Source organism: Helianthus annuus, chromosome 12 (assembly GCF_002127325.2).
Source record: "Helianthus annuus cultivar XRQ/B chromosome 12, HanXRQr2.0-SUNRISE, whole genome shotgun sequence".
Lineage (NCBI taxonomy): Eukaryota > Viridiplantae > Streptophyta > Magnoliopsida > Asterales > Asteraceae > Helianthus > Helianthus annuus.
The window spans coordinates 33,239,435-33,266,348 of NC_035444.2; the positions used below are offsets into that span (position 1 = coordinate 33,239,435).

The 26,914-nt window shown below is 36.1% G+C and overlaps 1 protein-coding gene and 1 long non-coding RNA gene across 2 annotated transcripts; both read right to left on the minus strand.

The window, feature by feature from the left end:
• Window positions 1-7,156: 7,156 nt before the first annotated feature.
• On the minus strand, window positions 7,157-25,394 carry LOC110894613 (D-galacturonate reductase). Its single transcript, XM_022141830.2, has 4 exons — window positions 25,024-25,394; window positions 19,052-19,295; window positions 10,386-10,568; window positions 7,157-7,495 (listed from the first exon to the last, which is right to left on the minus strand). Exons 1-4 carry the CDS (start codon window positions 25,347-25,349, stop codon window positions 7,271-7,273), a joined length of 978 nt encoding a protein of 325 aa, XP_021997522.1. The 5' UTR covers window positions 25,350-25,394; the 3' UTR covers window positions 7,157-7,270.
• On the minus strand, window positions 11,413-12,997 carry LOC110894615. Its single transcript, XR_002566555.2, has 4 exons — window positions 12,835-12,997; window positions 12,658-12,738; window positions 11,531-11,773; window positions 11,413-11,449 (listed from the first exon to the last, which is right to left on the minus strand). It is a non-coding gene; the product is annotated as an uncharacterized LOC110894615 (long non-coding RNA).
• Window positions 25,395-26,914: the final 1,520 nt, after the last annotated feature.

Here is a 26,914-nt window from a genome sequence, read left to right on the forward strand (position 1 = left end):
GGAGCCAAAATTTTGAATGGGTAGTGGTTTGATGCAGAGGTTTGATTACAGTGGTAATTTTGAATGGGCAGACCTTTGGAATCTAAATGTGGGCCAGATCTTTGGAATCATCAGTGGTTTGATTACCACTGATGAATAGTGGTAATTTTGAATGGGCAGACCTTTGGAAATGGTGAAAGTGGACCAACTTTGAATTTTAAAGTCTTTATTTATTAGCCTTTATGATGTAATAATGACATAAGAAAAGCCTTGTTGGACATGTTCTCAAGCTGACACATCAGCTTTTCTTATGTCACTTGTATTTCTCCTTTTATTGAAAGTATAGATTGTTGACGAAGATTCATGAATAGTAATTTTAATTTTATAATAATATATAGTTTTAAATTATTTATTATTTTAATAGTGTAATATTTAATTATTATTTTTGCCTACACTTTTTAACATATTTTCATTTTTTTCTTTACTTAAACCATATTTCCTCTCTCATTTATTTTCTATTTTTAATAATTATTTTTTCATTTTCTAGATAATATTTCTTTTTTTAGTTAATTAGATATTTTTTAATAAGTTAGATTTGTCATTTTTTCCCTTAACATTCCCGTAGAAGTTTTGTTAAAAACAAACATGTATTCAAAATAGAGTATTTATTTGGTATTATAAAACGGTACGATGATAAACTGAACTGATTTTCTGACGGTTTACCTTTCTAAACAAGTTGCTTCTTTTTTCAAATAACGTTTGTTTTGCCTTATTATTTGCTTCGTTTCGCCGCAACGCGTAACACCAACAAATCTAGTTATTTTTATTTCTGAAGATCAACCATGACTGGTTTTATTCAAACCTCCTTTCTATTGGCTATGTGGCAGTTGTCTTACTGTAATAAATTTATTTATTTATTGGGAAATTTACGAAAATGTCATTTGACCAACGTTCTTTGCGAAAATGTCACGTTCATGTGTCCGTGGACGGACTCTTCCACATGGGAGGAGTCTGTGTGTCACCTTGAAGAGTCCATGAAAGAGGAGCTGACACGTGTCCTTTCAAATGTTGAAGAGACCATCCTCGACGCATCCCACGCCTCCCCCGACGCATCCCATGCCCTCCCCAACGCATTCCATGCCTCCCCGACGCATCCCTTGCATCCGGACGCATCCCATGTGTAGGAGTCCGTCCACGGACGCATGAACGTGACATTTTCGTAAAGAACGTTGGTCAAATGACATTTTCGTAAATTTTCCTTTGGAGTTCAAAAGCAACTAACACGTATGTAAAGCGCAAAGCATGTCAATGAAACATTCACTGTTAGATATTTTAGTGTAATCGGGGATTGACTTGGTGATCAAAGCGAATAATAATACACATCAAGCAAGTTAGGAGGTGCGGGAGTGCACGCTTGTTTGAGTTATTATTATTCGAAGTGTACGGGCGGAGCCCGTACTCTACGGGGGTTCCAAGTGGGCAGCGCCCCCTTGGCGGGGGTCCGGGGGCAGGGTCCAAGGGGCGGCAGCCCCTGGCGGGGTCCAAGGGGCAGAGCCCCTGGCTGGGGTCGAGCTGTTTGAAAAATTTTATTTTTATTAAATTGCTTTAATAAAAATGTGACAGAAATTTTATTTTTCTGAATTTTGCCACATTTTCAAAATGTTTGAAAATGGCAGTTAAATGGCAGTTTTGTCCAAAAATTGGATTAACTGCCATTGGGCAGTTACACCCCAAAACCCTATTTTCATATTCAATTTTTGATTACAATTCTTCTGGTTCATCAATTCACACAAAAGAACATACACTAGTTCAATTTCTCGAAATCAGAGTTGTATCCGATTGAATTATTCGGGTGAACCACCGAAATAATTTGATCTGAGAGTGATTATACGCCTCTCTGATCGTCCGGTTTCTGGAAATTCCCCAACAAAGATCAAATTAATTTCTATGAAGATGGCAAGCGGATCGATGAAGGATATGATAATCAAGGAGAACAAACTGGAGAAGTTCGAAGGTGTGGACTTCCGAAGATGGCAGAAGAAGATGCATTTTCTTCTGAGTTCGTTGAAGGTTGTGTACGTGTTGACTACTCCAATCCCGGAGATACAAGAGGAGGGAAATTTGGTGCAAATCAGGAAGAGGTCGAAGTGGGAGAACGACAATTATATCTGTCTTGGCCACATCCTGAACGGTATGTCTGATCCCTTATTTGATGTTTATCAAAATGTTGAAACTGCAAAGTTACTGTGGGACACGTTGGAAGCCAAATACATGGCAGAAGATTCTTCTAGTAAGAAGTTTCTTGTCAGTAATTTCAATAATTACAAAATGGTTGATGAACGGCCTGTGATGGAACAATATCATGAATTGCTACGAATTCTGGGGCAGTTTGCCCAACATGATATGAAGATGGATGAATCCATCTCTGTTTCGAGTATCATTGACAAGTTACCTCCTTCCTGGAGAGATGTTAAACATAATCTGAAACATCAGAAAGGAGAGTTAACTTTGGTTGAACTTGGAAGTCACTTCAGAATTGAAGAAGGCTTGAGAGCACAGGAAAATGTGTTGGTCAATGATGAAAAGAAACGGGCTGGATCAAGTTCTGTGAACATGGTTGAAACGGGTGAATCATCCAAAGGAAACAGTAAGTTCAAAGGGAAACGCAAGTTTCAAGGAAACAACAATTCGGGTTCAAACAAAAAGCCGAATTACCCTTGCTGGAAATGTGGTAAGGTTGGTCACTTTAAGAAGGACTGTAAGTTGATGAAGAAAAACAAGAAATCTGGTTCAAAGGACAAGCAAGAGGCTGGTTCTAGCAGGTCCAAGGACCCGGGCAAGCAAGGTCAGAATTTAGTACAATTTAATAATTCGGTTCAGAATTATGTGTCACTAATTTCTTAGGCATTTTATGTGCAGAATGATGACATTGCTTGGTGGGTTGATTCAGGTGCAACAAGTCATGTGTGCAAGGATCTTCGTTGGTTTAAAGACTTTCAACCAATCGAAGACGGGTCTATCATAAAGATGGGGAATGTTGCAACTGAACCAATCAAGGGAATAGGAACTGTTAATCTTGTGTTTACTTCTGGGAAAACTTTACTTTTGAACAATGTTTTGTATGCGCCCGGGATTCGAAAGAATCTGTTAAGTGGCACTGTGTTGAATAATTGTGGGTACAAACAAGTATTGGAAAGTGACAAGTATATCTTGTCAAGACATGGTACCTTTGTTGGTTTCGGTTATCTATGTAATGGTATGTTTATGTTGAATGTTGATGTCTCGTTCATGAATGAATCTGTTTGTGTTGCTTCAACTAGTAATGCAAATTGTATAGCTTCAACTAGTAGTAGAAACAACTTGACTGAATCGGAATTATGGCATGCTAGACTAGGACATGTACATTATAAAAGGGTTAAAGAAATGTCTAAAATGAGCCTAATTCCGCCTATTAACATAAACAACGATAAATGCCATGTTTGCAAGTTGAATAAGATAACCAAAAAGCCTTTCATGCAACATGTTCATAGGGAAACTAAAGTGTTAGATTTGATACATAGTGATCTATGTGATTTTCATGCTACACCATCTCTAGGTAATAAAAAATATGTAGTAACATTTATAGATGATGCTACTAGATTTTGTTACGTTTATTTGTTGCATAGCTCTTGAAAAGTTTAAGATTTATAAACAAGAAGTAGAGCTTCATCGGAGTGGGTTAATCAAAACCCTACGGACAGAGGTGGTGAGTACTTTGATCCGGTGTATTTCCAATCTACTGGAATAATACACCATACCACAGCTCCCTACACACCGGAACAAAATGGTGTGGCGGAAAGGAAAAATAGGACTTTAAAGGAAATGGTCAATACCATGTTATCCTATTCGGGCCTAAGTGAGGGCTTTTGGGGTGAGGCTATGTTGACAGCCTGCTATTTGCTAAATAGGGTTCCAAATAAAAGGAACAAGACCACCCCTTATGAGCTTTGATATAAAAAACCACCTGAGCTGCATAAGCTGAGAGTTTGGGGTTGTAGAGCCGTGGTGAGGCTCACTGATCCTAAGATAAGGAACATAGGGGAAAGAGGTATTGACTGCATTTTCATTGGGTATGCGGAGCATTCATTTGCTCACAGGTTCTATGTTATAGAACCAAATGACTATGTGTCAGTGCATACGGTTATTGAGGCAAGAACTGCAGAGTATGATGAGAATAGATTCTCTTCAATGCCTAGACCTAGAGACATGGTTCCAAGCTCTAGTAACTCTCACGTGGCTGATCAAGTGATTGATGCTCCTCCGGAACTTAGGAGGAGTGGTAGAGCAAGAAAAGCTAAATCATTTGGTGATGATTTTCAGCTATATTTGGTTGAAGGATCTAGAGATGAAATTAAAATTCAATATCTATATTGCTTCAATATTGAGGAAGATCCAAAAACCTATAGTGAAACCATGGCATCTCGAGATGTAGCTTTCTGGAAAGAAGCTATAAATGATGAGATGGACTCTATTATGCAGAATAACACTTGGAAACTGTCTGATCTACCCCCTGGGTGTAAACCACTTGGTTGTAAACGGATCTTCAAGAAGAAGATGAAAGTAGATGGTTCAATTGAAAAGTTTAAAGCCCGATTGTTTATCCAAGGCTTTAGACAAAAGGAAGGAATTGACTACTTTGATACATATGCTCCTGTAGCAAGAATATCCACTATTAGATTGTTGGTTGCCTTGGCTGCAATACACAATCTTGTAATTCATCAAATGGATGTGAAAACTGCTTTCCTGAATGGTGATTTGGATGAGGAGATATATATGAAACAACCAGAGGGTTTTGTTATGCCTGGCAATGAGCATAAGGTGTGTAAGCTAGTTAAGTCATTATATGGCTTAAAGCAAGCACCAAAACAGTGGCATCAAAAGTTTGATGAAGTGGTTTTGTCTAATGGTTTTGTATTAAACCAAGCAGACAAGTGTGTATATAGCAAATTTGATGATTCTAGGAAAGGAGTCATAATTTGTCTATATGTAGATGACATGTTGATCTTCGGTACTGACCAGGATCAAGTTGATAAAACAAAGAAATTTTTGTCATCTTGTTTTGATATGAAAGACTTGGGGGAGGCGGAAGTGATCCTTGGTATAAGGATCAAAAGGGAGAACAATGGCATATCTATCTCTCAATCTCATTATATTGAGAAGATATTGAAAAAGTTTAATTTTCATGATAGTTCTCCGGTTAGCACTCCAATGGATCATGCTTTTAAGCTCTCACCTAATGAAGGTGTAGCTGTAAGCCAACTTGAATATTCAAGCCAACTTGAATATTCAAGGGCCATTGGATCCCTCATGTATGCCATGATTAGCACTAGACCGGATATAGCTTATGCTGTTGGAAAGCTTAGTAGGTATACTAGCAATCCAGGTGCAAGTCATTGGCAAGCAATGAATCGAGTATTTAGGTACTTGAAAGGAACCATGAAATATGGTTTGACGTATACTGGATTTCCTTCGGTTTTAGAAGGTTATTCGGATGCAAGCTGGATTAAAAACAAGGAAGATCATTCTTCCACGAGTGGATGGACTTTTCTGCTCGGAGGAGGTGCCGTATCTTGGGCATCTAAGAAACAGACTTGCATAACTGATTCGACAATGGAGTCTGAGTTTGTAGCATTAGCCGCAGCTGGCAAAGAAGCTGAGTGGCTAAGAAACTTGATTTATGAGATTCCATTGTGGCCCAAACCTATATCACCAATATCTATTAGATGTGATAGTGCTGCTACCTTGGCTAAGGCATATAACCAAGTGTATAATGGGAAGTCTAGACACTTAGGTGTTAGACACAGCATGATTCGTGAGCTCATCACACAAGGGGTGATATCGGTGGAGTTTGTGAGAACTCAACAGAATTTAGCCGACCACTTAACCAAAGAGTTATGTAGAGATCTTGTGCACAAGGCGGCTGTAGGGATGGGATTAAAGTCCACCTGAGATTTCTGGTGTTAAGATACCCAATTCCCACCTAATATGACGTTAGGTGCTGAATTCAATGTGGAAAGCTTAACATCTAGAAATTGGAACACATTAGTAGCATCATCCCAAGGTATGTGTTCAGACCTGCAAGTTAAAGGAGGTTGAAGGTTCTCTTCTTAATAGTTCTTTGAAAAATTGCATATGCAGGTGCAAGAATAAAGAGCTACCTATATGAGCATGAAGCTTAGCCGCTTCAAGAAGCTAGGACTTGGCTTTGATATGTTCATTGAAGGATGGGACACAGGCTAGTAAAAATAGTGTCAAGAAAGAACATTAGAGTATGTAAACTTGTGTGTATATTATCTTCATGTATTCACAGAATAGAAAGGGTTCAATCCTTAGCGACACCCCTATATTCGAATATTTGGAATGTGTAATATACTAAGGTGAAATTCAATCGTCGCGATATTTCATTTATGCATAAGTTTGATTTGTTGTGAATTTCTTAAGTTAATCAAGGATTACGCTAAAATGGGGGAGGAATGTTAGATATTTTAGTGTAATCGGGGATTGACTTGGTGATCAAAGCGAATAATAATACACATCAAGCAAGTTAGGAGGTGCGGGAGTGCACGCTTGTTTGAGTTATTATTATTCGAAGTGTACGGGCGGAGCCCGTACTCTACGGGGGTTCCAAGGGGGTAGCGCCCCCATGGCGGGGGTCCGGGGGCAGCGCCCCTGGGAGCAGGGTCCAAGGGGCAGAGCCCCTGGCTAGGGTCTAGCTGTTTGAAAATTTTTATTTTTATTAAATTGCTTTAATAAAAATGTGACAGAAATTTTATTTTTCTGAATTTTGCCACATTTTCGAAATGTTTGAAAATGGCAGTTAAATGTCAGTTTTGTCCAAAAATTGGATTAACTGCCATTGGGCAGTTACACCCCAAAACCCTATTTTCGTATTCAATTTTTTATTACAATTCTTCTGGTTCATCAATTCACACAAAAGAACATACACTAGTTCAATTTCTCGAAATCAGAGTTGTATCCGATTGAATTATTCGGGTGAACCACCGAAATAATTTGATCTGAGAGTGATTACACGCCTCTCTGATCGTCCGGTTTCTGGAAATTCCCCAACATTCACCATATGTCAATATTAAATCCACAACGTACATAATTTTAGAATTTAATTATTTGTAAATCTATATTCAAATTGTTGTAGCCTGCATAAGCAATTTATAGATAAGCATACTCCCAAACTGGCAACATCAAATCGTATTAAGTATTCATAACATAATCTTCAACTGATCAAATTATTTCTTCAATCAATGTCTGCATCGATCTCAGCCAATAAATCGTTATGCTCGGTAGTCATTAGTGATCCGATTAGATAAACAAGCTTGCGCTGAGGAATTTGGGCAATTTTACCCAATTCCTCCTCAGTCAAACACCAGTCAAAGATGTCAAGGTTCAGCCTCATCCTTTCTGGGTTGAAGCTCTTTACTGCTATAATTACACCTTGCTCATATAACCATCGTAAAGAAATCTGTACATTTGCTGTGAACCTATTAGTTTTTGACTTCATAATCAATGTATTATTAAAACTACTATAAAGAAGCAACAAAAACATGCAATAGAACTTGTACATTATGCTTTATGAGTTTTTCAAAAAAATAACTTGATTTTTTTACTTTTAGTTCAAAGATTTTTGCCTTTTGCACATTTAACCCTACACAATTTGTTTTTTTAACTTTAACACAAAACTTTCATTATTTGCAATTTATAATTTCACAACTTTTGTCGCTTTTAGTTTTCATCTTTCGCAAATTTTCGTTTTACGTATAGTTCTAAATTTTTCGAGTTAATACGACGCAACGTACGACTGTGGTTCAACTTTTTTTATATTTTGTTTCAAATTTTGCAAGGTAACACGGCGCAACGTGCATGTGTGGTTGAACGTTTTTACCTCTATTTTTTCATGTTGACAGGTTCGTCGCAGCACGCATATCCTGGGTCGAGTCAGTGTTGATGGTCGATGACGGTTGTGTGGCATTAGTACTATTTGACACCGTTTTACACCCTGCCGCAACGCGGGGTGTGCTTTGGGGGTTTTCAAAGAAAAAATAGTTATGCATAAGGTTGTTGTAACCTTGGCTTTGGGGGTTTTCCAAAAAAAATTGATTTTTTTTTACATTCCACCCAAAGGTAGTTCATAAATTATTTTTAACCCAAAACTATTTGTTTTTTTTACTTTTAATCCAAAACTTTTTTATCTTTTGCAATCTATCCTCATAACTTTTTTTACTTTCAACTTTAGTCCTTTATAGTAGTTTTCATTTTCCGCAAAATTTTCGCTTTATGCTTGGTTCTGAATTTTGTGACTTAACACATCGTAACGTGCGTCTTTGGTTTAACGTTTTTACGTTTCGTTCTAAATTTTGCGAGTTAACACGACGCAACGTGCGTGTGTGGGTGAACGTTTTTACATCGTGTATTTTTTCTCCGTTTGACAGGTTTAACATAACGTACGGGTCCTAGATCGACTTAGTTATAACTAAAGAATCCCCGCCGCATTGCGGCGGGTCGAAATCCTAGTTATCTTTAATTTTGAACAGAAAAAAATAAATAAGTGTGATTAAAAACGTTACTTTTAAAGAATATCTTCCCACTTAAGAGTAAGATTGAAAAATAAAGAGCATAGAAACTAAAGGTTGATTAAGAGCATCACGACTTTCAACTTTTTTTTTCAAATGATTAAATGATTAAATGATGGAAATTGAAGGGAAGAAAAAAGGCGCGTAAGTTTGTTTAGGGCATTCTAATTAATCCAAGGCAATAGTTTCTCTCACCTCTAAATCCCCCAATTTTTTAAACGTTAATAACTGTTTCATACGACATTATTTTTTTATAAAAATTGCACCAAAAAAACGAGCGTTTTTTTATCCTTAAAACGAGTATACTATTGCTATATTTTCGAAAAAAAAATTTGAAAACCCAGTGGCGTAAAACGCAATGGAAAAAACCCAGTTGCATAAAATGCAATGGAAAAAAAAACCTAAAAAATGACATTTTTCTAAAACGCAATGCATCAAAAACACAAAGAAAATGTCTTATTTGTAAAACGCAATGGCCAGAAAACACAAAGAAATGTGTTATTTCTAAAACGCAATAGCCTAAAAACTTAAAAGAAAGTGCAGTTTCTAAAACGCAATAGACTGAAAACACATAAAAATGTGTTTTACCTAAAACGCAATGCATAAAAAACACAAAAAAATGTCTTATTTATAAAACGCAATTGCCAGAAAACACTTAAAAATGTCTCATTTCTAAAACGCAATGGCCTAAAAAAACAAAAGAAAGTGTTCTCTGTAAAACGCAATGGACTGAAAACACCTAAAAATGTGTTTTACCTAAAACGCAATGACTAAAAACATTTCAAAAATGTGTTTTTTTAAAACGCAATAACCAGAAAACGCATAAAAATGTCTTAGTTCTAAAACACAATGACATAAAAATACCAAAGAAAGTGTTCTCTCTAAAAACGCTCAACCCCAGCCAGGGGCTCTGCCCCTTGGACCCCGCCAGGGGCTGCCGCCCATTGGTCCCTGCTACCAGGGGCTGTCGTCCCGGCCCGGACCCCGCCAAGATCGTAAAACGCAATAACTAAATCAAAAACCTAGATCGTAAAAATGAAATTAAAGAATTTCTTACATGGATCGAAGCCGGTTTCTTGAACGATTGACGAAATTTGAATGATAGAAACACTTATGAGCGATCGAATCGAACGGATCGAGTGATTATCTTCAAAATCACGGGAAAAAACGAGATTTTAAATGAAATTAAACTGAGTTTTCTTAAAAAAAAACTGAAGAACACGTTGATCGGTGTTTGAATCATTGATTGGTGTTGAAAATCGCACTATAATATAGAGATTCTTAAGATAGAAAGTGAAGAAATGGTTGAAGATGGTGAGTTTTGAAGTTACTAGGGAGAAGAAGGTTGAAGAAAGGATATGATTGACTACAATACCCTTTCTTTTTATTTTAAATTTTGCCACATGTCATAATCTTATTGATTCCTAACCTTCCTAGCCAAAATAAACTTTCTATTTGATCATTTCCCTTGAAACTAAAGGTTAATTAAGAGCATCACGACTTTCAACTTTTTTTCCAAATGATTACCAATGCGTCATGTAAGCTGTTACATCATGTAAGCTGTTACATCAGATTCCTATCCATCCTTCAAACACACTAATTTTCCTTCTAATATTTTGTCCACTTTCAATATTTTTTTTTAATTAAAGCGAATACCCACATTGTTTGTGTGTAAGACGGCAAAGGATGAACACCAAAGCGGACGGCTCTGCCAATGGGTACAACGCTTTCGATGCCACCTGAGTGTCCACTTTGGTGCATTGAAGTTGTTCTAAAGAATACCTGAGCCACTGTCTTCCCTTTGGACTTGGCAATATCTTGAAGAACATCACACTCCATGACATGGTTATCTCCCCATGCACTATTGCCAGCTGCACCTAATGGGGAGTAAGCAGTTACAACAATGCCATTCTCTTTGCAAAATTCGTTGAGTTTTTTCTGTTGCCAAAGTGCATTCATCTCAACCTTCAAATAAAATTAACACTACAAGAAAACTGGGTTTTTAGTACGCGTAAAAGCGTCCTAAAATGCCATTTTATAGGACCTTTCATTTAATAGGACCAACAGTAAAAGCGTTTTATGTAAAGGAGTCGTAATAAGTCCCGGAACTAAAAAAGCGTCCTAACATCTCGAATAAGATTATGAAACCAATTTTATGGTTGCGTAATATGTCTTTGAACAACCAAAATAGTGTCCTAATAAAAACATATTAGGACACTTTTACGATGTTCTAACATGTGCCTACATACTTTTAATCTTTTGATACACTTACAAGCGTCCTTAGAAATTAATTGATAGGACCCTTATAATGTAACATTATAACTAATTTAGTACCAAGAAAAGGGTCCTAATATACCATATAAGATTATGAAACCAATTTTATGGTCGCATAATATGTCTATAGACAACTTAAATAGCGTCCTAAAAAGAACATATTAGGACACTTTTACAATGTTCTAATATGTGATTACATACTTTTAATCTTTTGATACACATACAAGCGTCCTTAAAAACTAATTTATAGAACCCTTATGATGCAACGTTATAGCTACTTTAATATAAAGAAAATGGTCCTAATATTCCAAATAAGATTATAAAACCATTTTTATATACAGACAATTAACATATAACATCCTGATAATTATTGTATAACATCAACTAATGAAAGAAATAAAACTTCATTATATTTCAAATAAGCATGTTCATAACAAAAACACTAACCATAAATAAGTTATAACATTATCTAACATAAAGTCTTAACATTGTACAAAGAAATTAAAAGCAATTAAAGAAATAAGAAGCATAAAATCTTGAGTCATCATGCGTCCTCAATCCTCATGGACTACCTACAAATAAACTATCCATGTATAAGCATTAAATTCCATGATATTAAAATTATTTGTATCACAAGCTTAACAAATACATACCAAGATGATTGGATAGGGCCATGTGATGGATGCACCAATACAATCTTGAATTGTAGAAAATAAACCATATGGTCTTACCAAGTTTTCATCTTTTTTTATTGGTACTTGAACGTTTACCTCACACCATTCTAGTCCAATCTCTATACCACCAACTAGATCATTTGGGTCCAAGCTCTAGACCCTTCCTCTTGCTACAGTCTCGGTAGAGTTTAAAATGCTTTTGAGGAAAACTTCATCTCCGACCTAGATTTTAGTTTTCCACAAATATTTATTAAACTCTAGTCATAATAGTGCAAAAATCATTTTATAAAAAAATAAATAAAGTTTTACACTAGCAGGCTAACATTTTTATAGAAAAACTAAGGAAAATTGGTTTTTAATAATCCCACGTTTACAATCTTGTACACAATAATCCTACCTTTACTCTTAGTACATAATAATCCCACGTTTTTAAAATATTTTCCCAATGGTCCCAGTTAACTTAAAACTAACCATTGTTACTTTTATACCACATGTCATCCCAGTCAGCATCCTACCCATGAGAGATTTTGGTGAACTTTCGGTTTCAGACAACTTTTGTCTCCAACAAAACTCCTATGGGTGGAATTATTGTTGCAGATGTCATCAAATAGCATCTACAATTGAAAACAATTTTTGTGACTCCTTTTTTTGGTCCAATGTGAAGCGTGCATGTATGAATGGCGGTCATAGCTACTAGCAATGAAATTGCCCAGTTTGAACTAGGAACAAAACTAGGAGCATTATAAGGAACGGAAAACAACAAACTAAATAAGCTTTAGACGTATGCCTTACTAAAATAACCAAATTACTCAACTCTCACATTAAAAGAGCATTCTTTTTCTACAACACAATTTATTAAAGCATTCAAAAAACTCATCACAAATTACTCAAGTCTTACAAACCGAACTTATGTTAAAAATGCTAAACCATCCTAAACAGTGAAATGGCGAATACTAAACAAATATGAACTAATTTAGCCAAAATATGAACCAAACAACAACGATAAGCAATAGATTATACATTATGAAGGAATGGACACCAATACAAGAAATAATATACAAATCAAAGAATGGAACAAGTGAACAGTAATGATCTGATTCACTGACCTGCTCAGTTTCTCTAACGCTCGATGCCTAGACAAGTAGAATCACGACTGCTCCGCTCCAACGCTAGAATCGACTGACCCACTGCCAAAACAAAATGAGAAATTCAGTAGGAGAAAAGCGCAGTGGCTGTTCGATTGTTCTAAAGTAGATAGGTCTGAGCCTTTGAGTATTATGTACCTGGTAAGACAATTCGGTGAGGAGGGGCATGAAAATAGGGCACTATGTGACATGTGGCAGCCACGTCAGCACACGTAAGAAAAGTGGCGTGGAGCAAAAAAGGGAGGAGTGGAACGGGGCGTGAAAGGGCGGCGTTATTCAACACGTGGCACACACTGTTGATTATTATTTTACGTTTAAAAATTATATAAAAACTTTTAAATTTAAATAAAATACACTAAAACAAATAACATAAATTAAAAAATGGGGTGAAAGATGTGATTATACATAGGGTTTTTTTTAAGTTTTTTTAATCAAACTAGCCGTTCAACGGCTAGTTTAAACCAACCAACACAAACGTGTCACGTCGTCTCCTCGTGTGCCTTCCACGCCAGTGGAAATCCTGTTGCCCTGCACGCAACGCCGTCAAAAACGCCAAGCACGGGGTGGTTTGGTGAGCGTGGACTGGCCTCTACACCCACACCGTGTAATCTAATAGAGCTTCAAACTACTTCAGCCAAAACCAAAAAAAAGTTGGACATATATGTGAAAAACATACAAATTGATAAAAATTATCTAATGATAATGGAAATTCATAGAGCAAACACAAATAAAAAGACTCTTGTAATTGTATTAATTCACTTACAAACTATGGATAATCTAAAGTATAACTTCAGAAGCCATCCAATATAGGGTGCATGCTAACTCCATACTTTACAGCTTGACAAACTTACATTCGATCACATGAGCTGATTTCTAGATGAATACATACATATAAAAAAAGTTAAAATATACCTTAATGTTCCTGTGCATGATAAAGGCAACTTTAGAGAGAAAACCAATCTATAAGCCCAAGAAGATTTATGAATTTACATGATAATACTAGTAACATACACTCTTATTTACAGGTTAATGAAAGCAGCCAATTTTACTAAGAAGCAAGACACAAATTTAACCTAATTAAGAATAATCCAAATGTGTATCGAGATTGAAACCAAATACAGACAAAACTAACTTTTATATATCAAATAGTGAACCAATTTTCTAAAAAACAACATTATGATAACAACACTCTATGAATGTAAATGTACATAGACATAAGATCAATCAATTTCATAGAGGTGAAATTAACAAATATGAAATCCAACGCTATAACACTACGGCTCTTTGATGCCTTTCATCGAACAGTTGGCGTGCATCTTCAGCCCTGTTCAAACTTCAAACTCGTAAAATAAAAAACAAATCTGCTAAAGCAAATCATCAAGAGAACCAATAGAAAGCAAAGCATCAATGTTTTTCATACAATGCATACTAAAAAAAGAGTTCAATTTCGTCTCATAAACAAGCTGTTAAAACCGGATACAGTGATGGTTTGTCGATAGTAGCAGTGGTGGATCGGGGTGGAGCGGCGGTAGGGGTCGACATGTGGTGGGGTAGTGGTTCATGGTGGTTAGTCGGCAGTTTGGATTTCCAAAAGACAGATGCACCGATAGAGATAGAGAGGAAGAAGACGGTCTCACAAACTTATCGTCCAAAATACGCGCAAAAGGAGGAAGCTTTTCAATGAAACCGATTCATGGTTATGAATGAAATCAACAGGGTTAGGGAAAATCATAAAATCGATTGGGGCGGAAAACGATTATGATGAATTTTGGAGTAGGAGGGAAATAGGTTACGGGGTTTAATTTGGAGGAAAATTTAGGAGGGAAGTAATTTTTGGTGGAAAAAAAATTAGAGGTATTTTTTAAATTATAAAACTACTCTTATAAATTAATTATAAAACAGGTTTTTAATTAATATGAAAATGTTATTAAGTATACTTACACAGCTATAATAAGTAACATTGAAACTTATGTATTTCTTATATTTTTTTTACTAAAATATATAGTATATTTATAGTATAATTTGTGTATGAATGTATTAGGTCTTAACGGTTAGGCTTTACTACGTCATATTGAATGTTAAATGGTTAGATCTTGTTCTAGTAAGCCATACTATATCATAATGCCAATAGTCTATCATACATGTCTTGATTATTTGTATTATACTTAATTAGATCATATTGGGTCTTAGAGGATTAGGTTGGGTTGTAGCAAGCCATGTTAGATTATAGTTGGCGGTAATAGATCAGACATAGGCATTTTGGGTTTTATTAGGTCGTATTGGTTCTTAAACCGCCGAATTGGATTTAAATGTTTTAGCGGAACCATATTATGTTTGTGGGCAATAATAGATCATAAATGTCTTTGTAGACCATGATGGGCTTTATTAGGTCGTATAGGTCTTAAAGGATTAGAACCTTTTGTAGCGAGTCATATCGTATCATAATGGCAATATTTAAGTAATTATACACTTCAAATAAACCGATGGAACAATCAATCACTTTGATTTGAAGGTTCAAACATGGCTTACATCATGAACCTCTAATCAAGACTAAATTGATGATTATATATATATAAGAGGTTCATGTAAAAAAGAGAGTTTTTGTGAGAAGGGTAAGAAAAAATCTACACCATTAGATCTTTGATCTAATGGTTGAGATCAATAGGGACCAAATTGTAAAATTTGTTTTATTTTTTTGGACTGAATTGAAAATTGTAGGGGTAATAAAAGTCTTTATATCCATTCAAAATAGGAAACTGTAAATCGAAATCCCTACAATTTCGATCTCTCTCTCTCTCTTACATCGCACGCGCAGATGATGATGAGGATGAGGATGATGTCTCTGTCAACCACCGTGAGAGGCCGTCATACACACGGCAGTGGAGTGGCGGTTCCAGCAGCACCAGTTCATCATCTCCGGCGGTTAGCGCAAGTTATGGCCTTTCAGACTACCGATGATGATGATGACCTAGGCAATGTTGTAGAAGGCGCTAGGCGCTAGTCGGGCGGTGAGGTACCGCTTAGGGATTAATCGGGATTAATCGGAATGAACTTTTAATGTATAATTTTTCAAATTTATATATATATATATATATAACATTACTTTATGTTTTTTATTGTATAAATTTATAAGTTTGGGGACTAAATATAACCTAGTAAAGATGTAGGGGGTTAAATGTTAAATATTTTAACATAATAAACCCTAATTCCCATCAGTTCATCCCGTACGCCGCCTCTCCCTCCTTCACCTACCAGACGCACAGGAAAATACAAACCCTAGCCCCAATTTTGACCGTTCATTGCATTGATCTTTGATCGAAATGAGGTAAGAATGTGTTCCACATGATTGATTTGGTTCAGTTTGACCTAATTTTGGGCGATTTTGGGCCAATTTTGACTTTGACCGCCTAGATTGGCCGATTTGGCCAAATCCAGGCGGCAGACCTCCGATGACTGCCTAATCGCCGCCTAAAAACGATTTCTACAACATTGGACCTAGGGTTCCTGTTTTCTAAACCTACGTCGTTTAGGAGTAAGAGTAATGGTAACGGTAGCGGTAGTGTCGGCCACCTCTCCTGATGGCGGCGGCGGAGCGACAGTGGTGGTGCCGGTAGTGGAACGACGGGGGTTGTAGTGTTATACAGAGCTATTAAATGGTAAAATGGTGTTATATACTTATTTTGTAGGGTTATGTACTTATTAAATGGTATTATATAATTATTGAATGTTGTTATATAATTCTTGTTTTGTAGTGTTATGTACTTATTAAATGGTGTTATATAATTATTGAATGGTGTTATATATGTGCCGAATGGTGGTTGCAGTGTTATCGTAGTGTTTTTATAGAGAACTTTAAAATGGTATTATATACTTATTGAATGGTGTTATATAATTATTGAATGGTTTTATATATGTGTTGAATGATGGGTGCAATGTTATTCATAGTGTTTTTTTGGAGATCTTTTAAAAAAATCGTGTTCCTATAATTAAGGTGGCGATTATGGAAAGTTTTGAATTAATTGAATTAATGATAAAATTAGTTGTTTACCATTTTGAATTAATTTAGATTGAGAACACATGTCATCTCCACAATATTTCTCACATTTCTCACACTTTTAACCTTGTTTACAATAACCTTACCCTATATATATATATATTCGTTAATAATTCAAGAAGAAACATCTATATTGAAGCTTGCAATCTTATAACTAATTACAACCTTGAATTCTTGAAACCGATTACTATTGAAATCTTGAAAACTTACTGCTAGATTAGAACCCAGAGCTGACTAAACCGAGTTAAAATAATCAACTGCTTTGGGTCTGGCCCTGTTTTTTTCTAAAAAGTTAATATTGTTGTATAGTAATATATATTGTAATTTAATTATATTCAACTAAAATGCGATTCTAGTCTCTAGTTACACTTATTTTTTTTCGAGCAGACTCGCGGTCGATCTTTAATTGGTTACTTTTTGTCATTTATCTCTCACTAAACGCACACATTGCGATGAGGACGCAATTGATTTTGATCGCTATCGGATAAGCTCGTTATAGTACCAATACCATAACTACATACACTATGGGAATTTTATTGGTATTTGGCGGTGGCTCCGCTCTGCACATCGAAACATAAACACAAAAGAGTTATATCGTAATTTAAAAAAATCTTGAGATAAGACCAACCAACATGTTCGTAATTAATTTTGGTTTTCCTTTTTGAGAAAATAAAAAGTAGAAAAAACAAACATGTAAGATAAAAAAAAAGCTAAAATAACGAAACTACACTGAAATAAAGGGGGACTCAAGATGGGATTCGAAAGTGCGCCAATTGGTTTATCATTTAAAATCAAAGCCACTCAACCAACTAAATTTCTTGCTAGTTAATTTGTTTTCTAATATATACATAAAAAATATGAAGGTATTTGACGCTCATGCATTAACTAATCACAATCATCTACATCGAAAACTTCTGTTATATAATATAGATATAATTCTATTTTATCCCATTTCACTTGAATCTCCTTTTTTTCCAGTTTGTTCTATAACCAGCCATTATTTACTTTTATTATATTGTTATTAATTATTTGAATTTAACAGTTCGTTATTTTGTGTAATGTTATTTAACAGTATGTTAAATTAAAGAGAAATAATAAAAATTTAAAGTTTAACTGTTTGAGTTGGTTAAACAAATATTAAACTATGCTTTCTCGTGTTATTTATTTGTTGTAAATCAAATATTATGATAATTTGCACATTTTGTGTGACGAAAAGTTACAACCTTTTAACAAGAGTTACTAATATCAATAAAATTTGCAACCTTTTAAAAAAAGTTAAACTTATTAGTAAAATTTGCAACTTTTAGATAAAAAGGTTACAATTCCAATAAAATTTTGCTAAAAGTTGCATTAGATTTTTTAATGCAACCTTTGTGTTTAAAGAAGTTGCATTAGAGTCAAATGCAACACAATTAAAAAGGGTTGCATTCAAAAAGTTGCATTAGACTCATTTTCTAGTAGTGTTACAAGACCCTAGTGTTAAGTGTCCTATTAAGTTATGTTATAATAGTACTCTAGCGAATAAGCGTCCTATAAAACTGATGTTTATGACTCAAATATCAGGTGTCCTATTACAGTGTATTATAATAACGCCACAATGATTAAGCGTCCTATAAAGGTTAAATTTATAAGACCCAAGTGTCAAGTGTCTTTTTAAGTTATATTATAATAAAACTCTAACGAATAAGCGTCCTATAAAACTAATGTTTTATGACTCAAATATCAAGTGTCCTATTACGGTGTATTATAATAACACCATAATGATTAAGCGTCCTATAAAGTTTAAAGTTATAAGACCCAAGTGTCAAGCGTCCTATTAAGTTAAGTTCTAATATGACTTCGACTAGAAAGGGTCCTATAACACTGAACATTTATGACTTAACTACAATGTGTCCTATTAAGTTATATTGTAATAGGACCCCAGATGATCAAGTGTCCTAATACAGTACCACATAATGGGACACTAACAATTAAATGTCTTATAAAGTACTTTATTAGGATCTACATTTTAAGTGTCCTATTAAATTATATGATAATAGGACCCCAAAAAACCATCCATCCTATTAAATAGTTTTTTAGGACACCGGTTTACTAGAGTATATTATAAAAGGACCCCAAAAGTTCATTAGTCCTATTAAATAGTTTTTTAGGACCCTTTTTTACAAGCGTCCCACAGAAAAGGTCCTAAAAAGCCATTTTTGTTGTAGTGTAAAATGATGTTACTAGCACCATTTTGACTTTTCTTCTACTATCAAATATCATCGTATGGTAACATCAATATGTGGCTTGAATGTTACTCACCTGGTTGACAGCTGGTGGGATTTTGGCAAACGAAAGAATTTCTTTGATCCTTTTAGAAGAGAAATTGCTGACACCAATTGATTTGGTGAGTCCAAGATTTTGACACTCCTCCATGCTTTCCCATACTGCTTTTATATCGATACTGGCTATGCACTCGTTTGGAATCGGGAGTTTCATATCGTCTTGGATCAGCTTAAAAGGCCAATGTATAAGATACAAATCTACATACTCCAGTCCTAGTTTCCTACATTAATTAGTTCATATAGTTAATGTGTTCTTTCAATTGTGTTTGTAAAGTTGGCTTACTTTTAACAACTAATATGATTTTAAAGATCTACTCTAGTGTGTGTGTCTATATATATATAGGTTAGCGTAAAATGAAAACTCCAATGAGTTACAAAAACTTAGAGAACTCTGCCAAAACGAAGGTTTTTTCAAAAAAAACGTTTTCCAAAATTCTAAAAAAATCCGCTTTTCCAAACACTACCATAGAGTATGTGTAAATGCTGATGTTAGCAGCTTTTTACACCAGCATAAAAAGGTTGAAAACACCGCTCAGAATTTTTTTTTATACCGCTATGATTTTTTACATTTTCATCTACATGTGTGCAAAAAATGGTGGCAAGACTCGCACATAAAGTCGGATTTCTCTAAGTTCAATTCTCACAACTCGGATAGGTTTTTCTCTTGATCCGAAGCTCCTCTCTCTCTCTCTCTCTCTCTCTCTCTATATATATATATATATATATATATATATAGAGAGAGAGAGAGAGAGAGAGAGATAGGGGTGATAATAGGTTTTGTCAAAGAGTAAAGCGTATGAATCCAAACCCAACACAAATACAACTTTACATCGAGAGTGTATTGGCGACGAAAAGGTGTTCTTGGATCGAGTTATACTTCCAGCAAATAAACCTAGGGTTCGGGAAAACATATCAGGAGGACGACGTGGACCGTGTCAATCGGGGAAATTCTACCGTCCACCCCGAGGTTTGGCCATTTGTTTTTTTGACCGTTTTTTTGGATCGAGTTATACTTCCAGCAAATTCGAAGATGAAGCTCCAACTCCTGAACCAGAGCAGCCAACTGGAAGGGATAGTGCTAAAAAAGCAGCCGCTCAGAAGGCTTCGGGTTCAAAGGGAACGAGCTCTAGTGATGCGTCTATAATTGATACAATTCTACAAAAATTCAACAATTTCATGGGAGTGCAGGAGGAAAAGGAAGAAGCAGCAGCGAGGGAAAAGGGGGAGACTTGAGTTTGATAAGAGGCGACTCAAATTTGATATACAAAATCAAGAAGCCGAAGAGTTCCGACTCATGAGAATTGACATCGAAAGCGTACCCGAAAGAGACCTTGTGGTGCTCTTAAGGATGAAAGACAAAATCGCGTAGAAATGGCTAGGAGGAAGTGGAAGAGGGCTTTGTTTTATTTTATTTTTTAATAATGTTTTTTTTTTAATTATGTCTTTTTTCTATGATATGTAATTTTATTTTTAACTAATGAAAAGTTTTTATATTTTTAAGAATTTTGGTATTAAAAAATAAAAATAAAAAATGGAAGGGGAATGGGGAACCACACCCCGTGTTTGGGGGAGGATGATGAGATGTAAGCGGAGGGTAATGTGGCGCTGATGTGGACATGTGGGAAGAGGAAGCACACCTTATAGTCTTAGGTGCTGTTTGTTTTTTTTGAAGGTAAAATGTCTGCAGTCTGCGAAACACATCTGCAGACATCTGTTGAAGAAGATGTGGACCAAATGTCTGCAGTCTGCAAGTAGAAAACTGTTTGTTTTTTAACATATGTAGTCTTATAAAATAAACTGGTGGAGGTATACAGACGGTGATGGTGGTGGACGGTGGTGGTGGTGGGTGGTGGATGGTGGTGGTGATGGACGGTGGTGGTGGACGGTGGTGGTGGCGGTGGTGATAGTGGGTGGACGGTGGTGGTGGTGGACGGTGGTAGTAGTGGTGGTAGACGGTGGTGGTGGGTGGTGGACGCTGGTGGTGGGTGGTGGACGGTGGTGGTGGCCAGTGGTGGTGGGTGGTGGACGGTGGTGGACGATGGTGGTGGGTGGACGGTGGTGGTGGCGGTGGTGATGGTGTTGGTGGGTGGACGGTGGTGGTGGTAGACGGTGGTGCTGAGTGGTGGACGGTGGTGGTGGTGGGTGGTGGACAGTGGTGGTGGTGGACGGTGGTGGTCGGTGGTGGTCGGTGGTGGTGGGTGGTGGATGGTGGTGGTGGTAGTCGGTGGTGGTTGGTGGTGGTGGGTGGTGGCCGGTGGTGGTGGTGGGTGGTGGTGTTTAACCCTCTGCAGACCTTAGAAGATCTTAGGTGGTGTTTGTTTTTTGGAAGAAGAGCTTCCTGGCCTCTTCTGTCTGCACCGTGCAGACGCGGGAAGAGGTTTAGCCTCAGAAGAGTGTTTGTTTTTTTTTCGAGAAGTGCTTTTAACCTCTCCCCAACCTCTTTTTGGGGAAGAGATGAGAGGTAAGCTTCTCCAAGCAGAGGTTTACCTCTTCTTGGCACCACCTCCACCTCCACCCCTGCTCCGCCCCTGCTCCGCCACCACCACCACTGCTCCGCCACCATCATCATCATCATCACCACCCCTGCTCTGTCACCACCACCACTGTTCCGCCACAACCACCCCTGCTCCGCCACCGTCATCATCATCATCACCACCCCTGCTCCGCCACCACCACCACTGCTCCGCCACCACCTCCGAAACCCCCACCTCCGCCTCCACCTCCGAAACCCCCACCTCCGCCGAAACCCTAAATCGAAACACCCCAAAACGATCAGAAACGAAACCCCCACCTCCGCCTCCACCTCCGAAACGCCCACCTCCACCTCCGAAACCCCCACCTCTACCTCCGAAACCCCCACCTCCGCCGAGACAGATCTGTTAGAGAGAGAGTAGAGAGAGAGTAGAGACAGATCTGTTAGAGAGAGTGTAGAGAGAGAGTGGTGGTGATGATGGCGGTGGTGATGATGACGGTGGTGAAGTGGTGGCGGTGGTGAAGTGGTGGCGGTGATGATGATGGCGGTGGTGCAGATTGTAGAGAGAGAGTAGAGAGAGAGTAGAGAGAGATCAGTGTGTTGTGTGTGTGTGTTGGTGAAGAGGTTTTATATAAAAAAAAAAACAAACCCTCTTCTCCTTGCAGACTGCAGACATTTGGTCCACCTCTTCTCCTGCAGATGTCTGCAGATGTGGCCTGCAGCAGAAGAGGTTTTCGTGCAGAAAAAACAAACAGCACCTTAGAAGTGATTGGATCAAGTCTGCACCAAGAAGACCTCGCGCAGACCTTTTTTAATGAAACGTGTTCGGAAAAACAAACAGTCTGCGCGTGTCCATGTCTGCGTGTGGTCTGCGCCGCGCAGACAGAAGAGCCTGCGCAGACGTTTTATCAAATAACAAACAGCACCTTAGAGATGGCGTCTGTAGTAGCCTTATTAATCCTATCGAATAAGAAGTTGTCAAGTGTTATCATCCTTAGTTTTTTTTACTTTTTCACCATGATTTTTAAACTGGCATAACTTTTTCATACCTAAATATTTTTTACAATATCTTACACCAAATTAAAGAGAATATTATTAATTTTAATTTGATGTATTTTTTATAAAAGATATTTATCATATGAAAAGACTTATTATCGTTTAAAAATAATAGTAGAAAAGAAAAAAAAAATAGGCAGAGAAGCTCATGGTACAATCTCATACGTAAAGTGAGAGTCTCAGACTTACACTTTTGCGTATCGGACACAAAATTTGAATTTATTTCCGTGTTTGCGCCTTCCAAATAGAAATAATGTTTATTTTGGTAAAGTTGTTTGATAAAAGGTTATTTAGTGATTTTCCCAAGAAGAATGGTCTCTTTTTGGTTTAGGACCAATCGGGAATCCCTTGTCTTCTTATTTTTTTCTAGAGTTAAATGTCATTTTAGTCCCTGTGGTGGTTTGGGTCATTTTGCCAGTTTAGTTCAAAGGTTTCATTTTTAACCTGTGGGTCCAAAAAGGTTTCACAGATGCCATTTTAGTCCACTGGATCAACTTTATCTATTTTTTTCTGTTAACGAGAATGCCAATTTGGTCATTTTGTATGTAATTTTGTTAACTAAAAAGGCAATTCAGCCATATAAAATGACCGAATTAGCCTTCTCGTTAACAGAAAAAATGGATAAAGTTAACCCAGTGGACTAAAATGGCAACTGTGAAACCTTTTTGGACCCACAGGTTAAAAATGAAACCTTTGGATTAAACTGGCAAAATGACTCAAACCAAAAGGACTAAAATGACATTTAACTCTTTTTTCTAACCAAAGGTACAAGTAAATGTTATAACTAAGTTTTAAAGGACCAAAACTATGTAAAAACTGTACTAGAATTTTACGTATTATTTTAATTATTAATTTTTATAAAGAGGCACCCAATCCGAACCCTTGTAATCTTGTTTTTTTTTCTCAAACAAAGGGACATTCAAACGCCCAAAACAATGTAAAACTTTTAAAAAAAAATCGCTAGTTAGCCTATAGGGTAAGGACTAGTGATTAATTAGGATTAACCGGGGATTAATTGCAATTAATCGGAAATTAATCAAGATTAATCAATGATTAATATTAATCAAGATTAATCAATGGTTAATCCGGGATTAATCGGTGTCTAGTTAGGATTTTTACGACCATGAAAATTGTACTGAAGTTTACGTATTTTCTATTTCAGTTATTATATTTTATATTAATGATATCAAGTTATTAACCTCTTTTATTTATAAAACTAATTTTTGTAGTTACGAATTATTATTATTATTATTATTGGGTATATATTCGCGTGAGAGTTTCTCTAATACATCCCTTTTAAGTACTCACAAACACCCCACTTTTAAAAACTTTTTAAAGGAAGAGATTAAAGCGAACAAGTTCGAAGATGAAGCTCCAACTCTTGAATCAGAGCTGCAAACTGAAAGGGATAGTGCTAAAAAAGTAGCCGCTCAGAAGGCTTCGGGTTCAAAGGGAACGAGCTCTAGTGATACGTCTAAAATTGATACAATTCTACAAAAATTCAACAATTTCATGGGAGTGCAGGAGGAAAAGGAAGAAGCGGCAGCGAGGGAAAAGGGAGAGACTTGAGTTTGATAAGAGGCGACTCAAATTTGATATACAAAATCAAGAAGCCGAAGAGTTCCGACTCATGAGAACTGACATTGAAAGCGTACCCGAAAGAGACCGTGCGGTGCTCTTAAGGATGAAAGACAAAATCGCATAGAAATGGCTAGGAGGAAGTGGAAGAGGGCTTTGTTTTATTTTATTTTTTAATAATGTTTTTTTAATTATGTCTTTTTTCTACGATATGTAATTTTATTTTTAATTAATGAAAAAGTTTTTATACTTTTAAGAATTTTGGTATTAAAAAAAATAAAAAAATGGAAGGGGAAGGGGGAACCACACCCCGTGTTTAGGGGAGGATGATGAGATGTCAGCGTAGGGTGATGTGGCGCTGATGTGGACATGTGGGAAGAGGAACCACATATAGTCTTAGAGATTTCGTGTGTAGTAGTAATCCTAACCCATGGCATTATAGGCTAGTGGGATCTTGGTGGTGGGATAAGGCTTATGACCATTAGGTCATGGGTTCGATTCACATAAAGAGGGTTTTTCCCAGATTTATTGGGTTTCCTCTTGAATTGGTGTATAGGCATTATTGCCTAGTGGAGATGGATATGATCGGGTGGTTTTGCTGATGGCACGATGATACTCTACTAGTCCGTCAGTGATCCAAATTTGCCGTTAAAAAAAAAAGTAGTAATCCTATCGAATAAGAAGTTGTCAAGTGTTATCAACCTTAGTGTTTTTTTTTTTTTTTTTTACTTTTTCATCATTATTTTTAAACTGGCATAACTTTTTCATACCTAAATATACACCAAAATAAAGAGAATATTATTAATTTTAATTTGATGTATTTTTTATAAAAGATATCTTACTTGAGGCTCTGCTTGATAGCCGGTAAAACAAGATGGCGATCAGCGGAATTACACCACAGCTTGGTCGTAACAAAAATCTCCGATCGAGACTTTATAAGTCCCAATCTTAGAGCTTCTGCAATGGCATCCCCGACGGGTTTCTCACTTCGGTATAGTGCTGCAGTGTCAAAGTGACGATAACCCATCTTAATGGCTTCAACTAGAGTCGATGGTGACACTGCTTCCTTCCCTGCGATGCCTGATTCCGATGATGTGCCCATTGCAATCACTGGACAAGGCCGGGCACCTTCGGAAGAGCTTATCATTAACTCTGGAATAGTTACCATTTTTTTTTGGTGATTTGTTTGGGAACTTTGATGCTGGTTTTTGAGCGAATATGATCTTGTGGGGAGTTATAGAGCTTTTTTTTTTTGTCATTTTTTGTATGGATTGTCACTTTGAAAAAACGGGACAAACACATTTGTGATATAGATCCGTGACTCGTTTTGCCTTCAAAAACAATTTGTATAATTTCTGTATAGAGTACGAATTAGTTCAAATCTAAGGAAATGTCTTAGGGTGAAGGGGGCACCTCCCTAATTAGGTGAGGGGAAACTTTTTTTAACCCAATCATACGTTGCCATGTCATTTCTCCTCTATAACTTCCCTCTTGCCAAAAACGTACGAGGTGCACCCCTCTTAGGGGAATTGTTTTTTTATTAAAAAAAAAAGGAAAAGTTTTCATTGGTCCCCGATTTCCCTCTCTCCTTCCTTTCATCGGTGCCTCCTTCCCGATTTGGCTCACCGCCTGGATGGCGGCACCGCCCCACTCGGCAAAATTGGTCCCCGCACGGGGTCACCGAGGGTGCCCCGCTCCCCTTATCTTGTAGAAATGAAATTAAAATCAATAATTAATAGTAATAAATTTGAATAAAACAAAATAAGATTTGTTAACACATGTAGTGTCATATCTTTAAAAAACTAAAATTTAACATGACATTTATAAATTTTGTTAACTTAATTTTTAACACGTTTTTATTTCAATTGTGAACTATTTTTTATGCAACTAATAAATGTTAATTCAACTTAAATGTACTTCTTCTTTAAATACCATTTTAACACACTTAAGTTAACCAAAATTACAATCTATTCTAATATACTATATAGATAAATTAATTCATATAAAAAATAAGGTCTAGATTTGGATCTTTTAAGACCACATTTTCTCTTTATATTTAGACATATTTTTACCATTTAAATTATCAAACCACATTAAATATCATTTTTTTTTTAAATTACTCATCAAAACAATTATTATCATTATTTTTTTTATAATATTTTAATAAACATAATTTTAAATTTTGTGATATTTTGAGACTTAAATACAAGTTTTATGTAAAAAGAGAAGTACGTTTAAAATATTCATAATTAATTTCATATCAAATTAACTTTTAATAAACGTAATAACTATCAATAAATAAATAATAATTATCCATAATTTAGTAGAAAAGAGTGGCGAAAAAAACAAAAAGTAGATAGCCTAAAATTATGACAAGTGTCGCCCAATATTTTTTTTTTATAATATAGTATCGATATCGATATAAATTATTAATTAGATTACATGTTATACCCATCCTAAATCCTAAATTTTCAGCTCAACGTCACATCAGCATCTCCTTTCATCCCTCATTTCATGCCTGACCTCCTCCATCTGAGAACTTATTTTATATACCCCTCTCTAATCCCTGACCATTTTTGTATATTATTTTAAACACTTAACAATTAAAATTAAATGAATTCATTTATAAAAAATACATAAATAAATTGAAACATTTATAGAATAAAATTAATACAACCCACATCTACAAAAATCAAAAAATACATACATATAATTTAAAAAAAATACATGAGT

What these genes read in the sequence shown, in the direction of transcription:
- LOC110894613 (XM_022141830.2), bottom strand. Translation starts at nt 25,349, where the DNA reads ATGGTAACTATTCCAGAGTTAATGATAAGCTCTTCCGAAGGTGCCCGG. An exon ending in GCTATCAAGCAGAGCCTCAA is followed by an intron (nt 19,296 to 25,023) that starts GTAAGATATCTT and finishes TAATTAATGTAG; the next exon opens with GAAACTAGGACTGGAGTATG. An exon ending in AAGGGAAGACAGTGGCTCAG is followed by an intron (nt 7,496 to 10,385) that starts GTATTCTTTAGA and finishes GCAAATGTACAG; the next exon opens with ATTTCTTTACGATGGTTATA.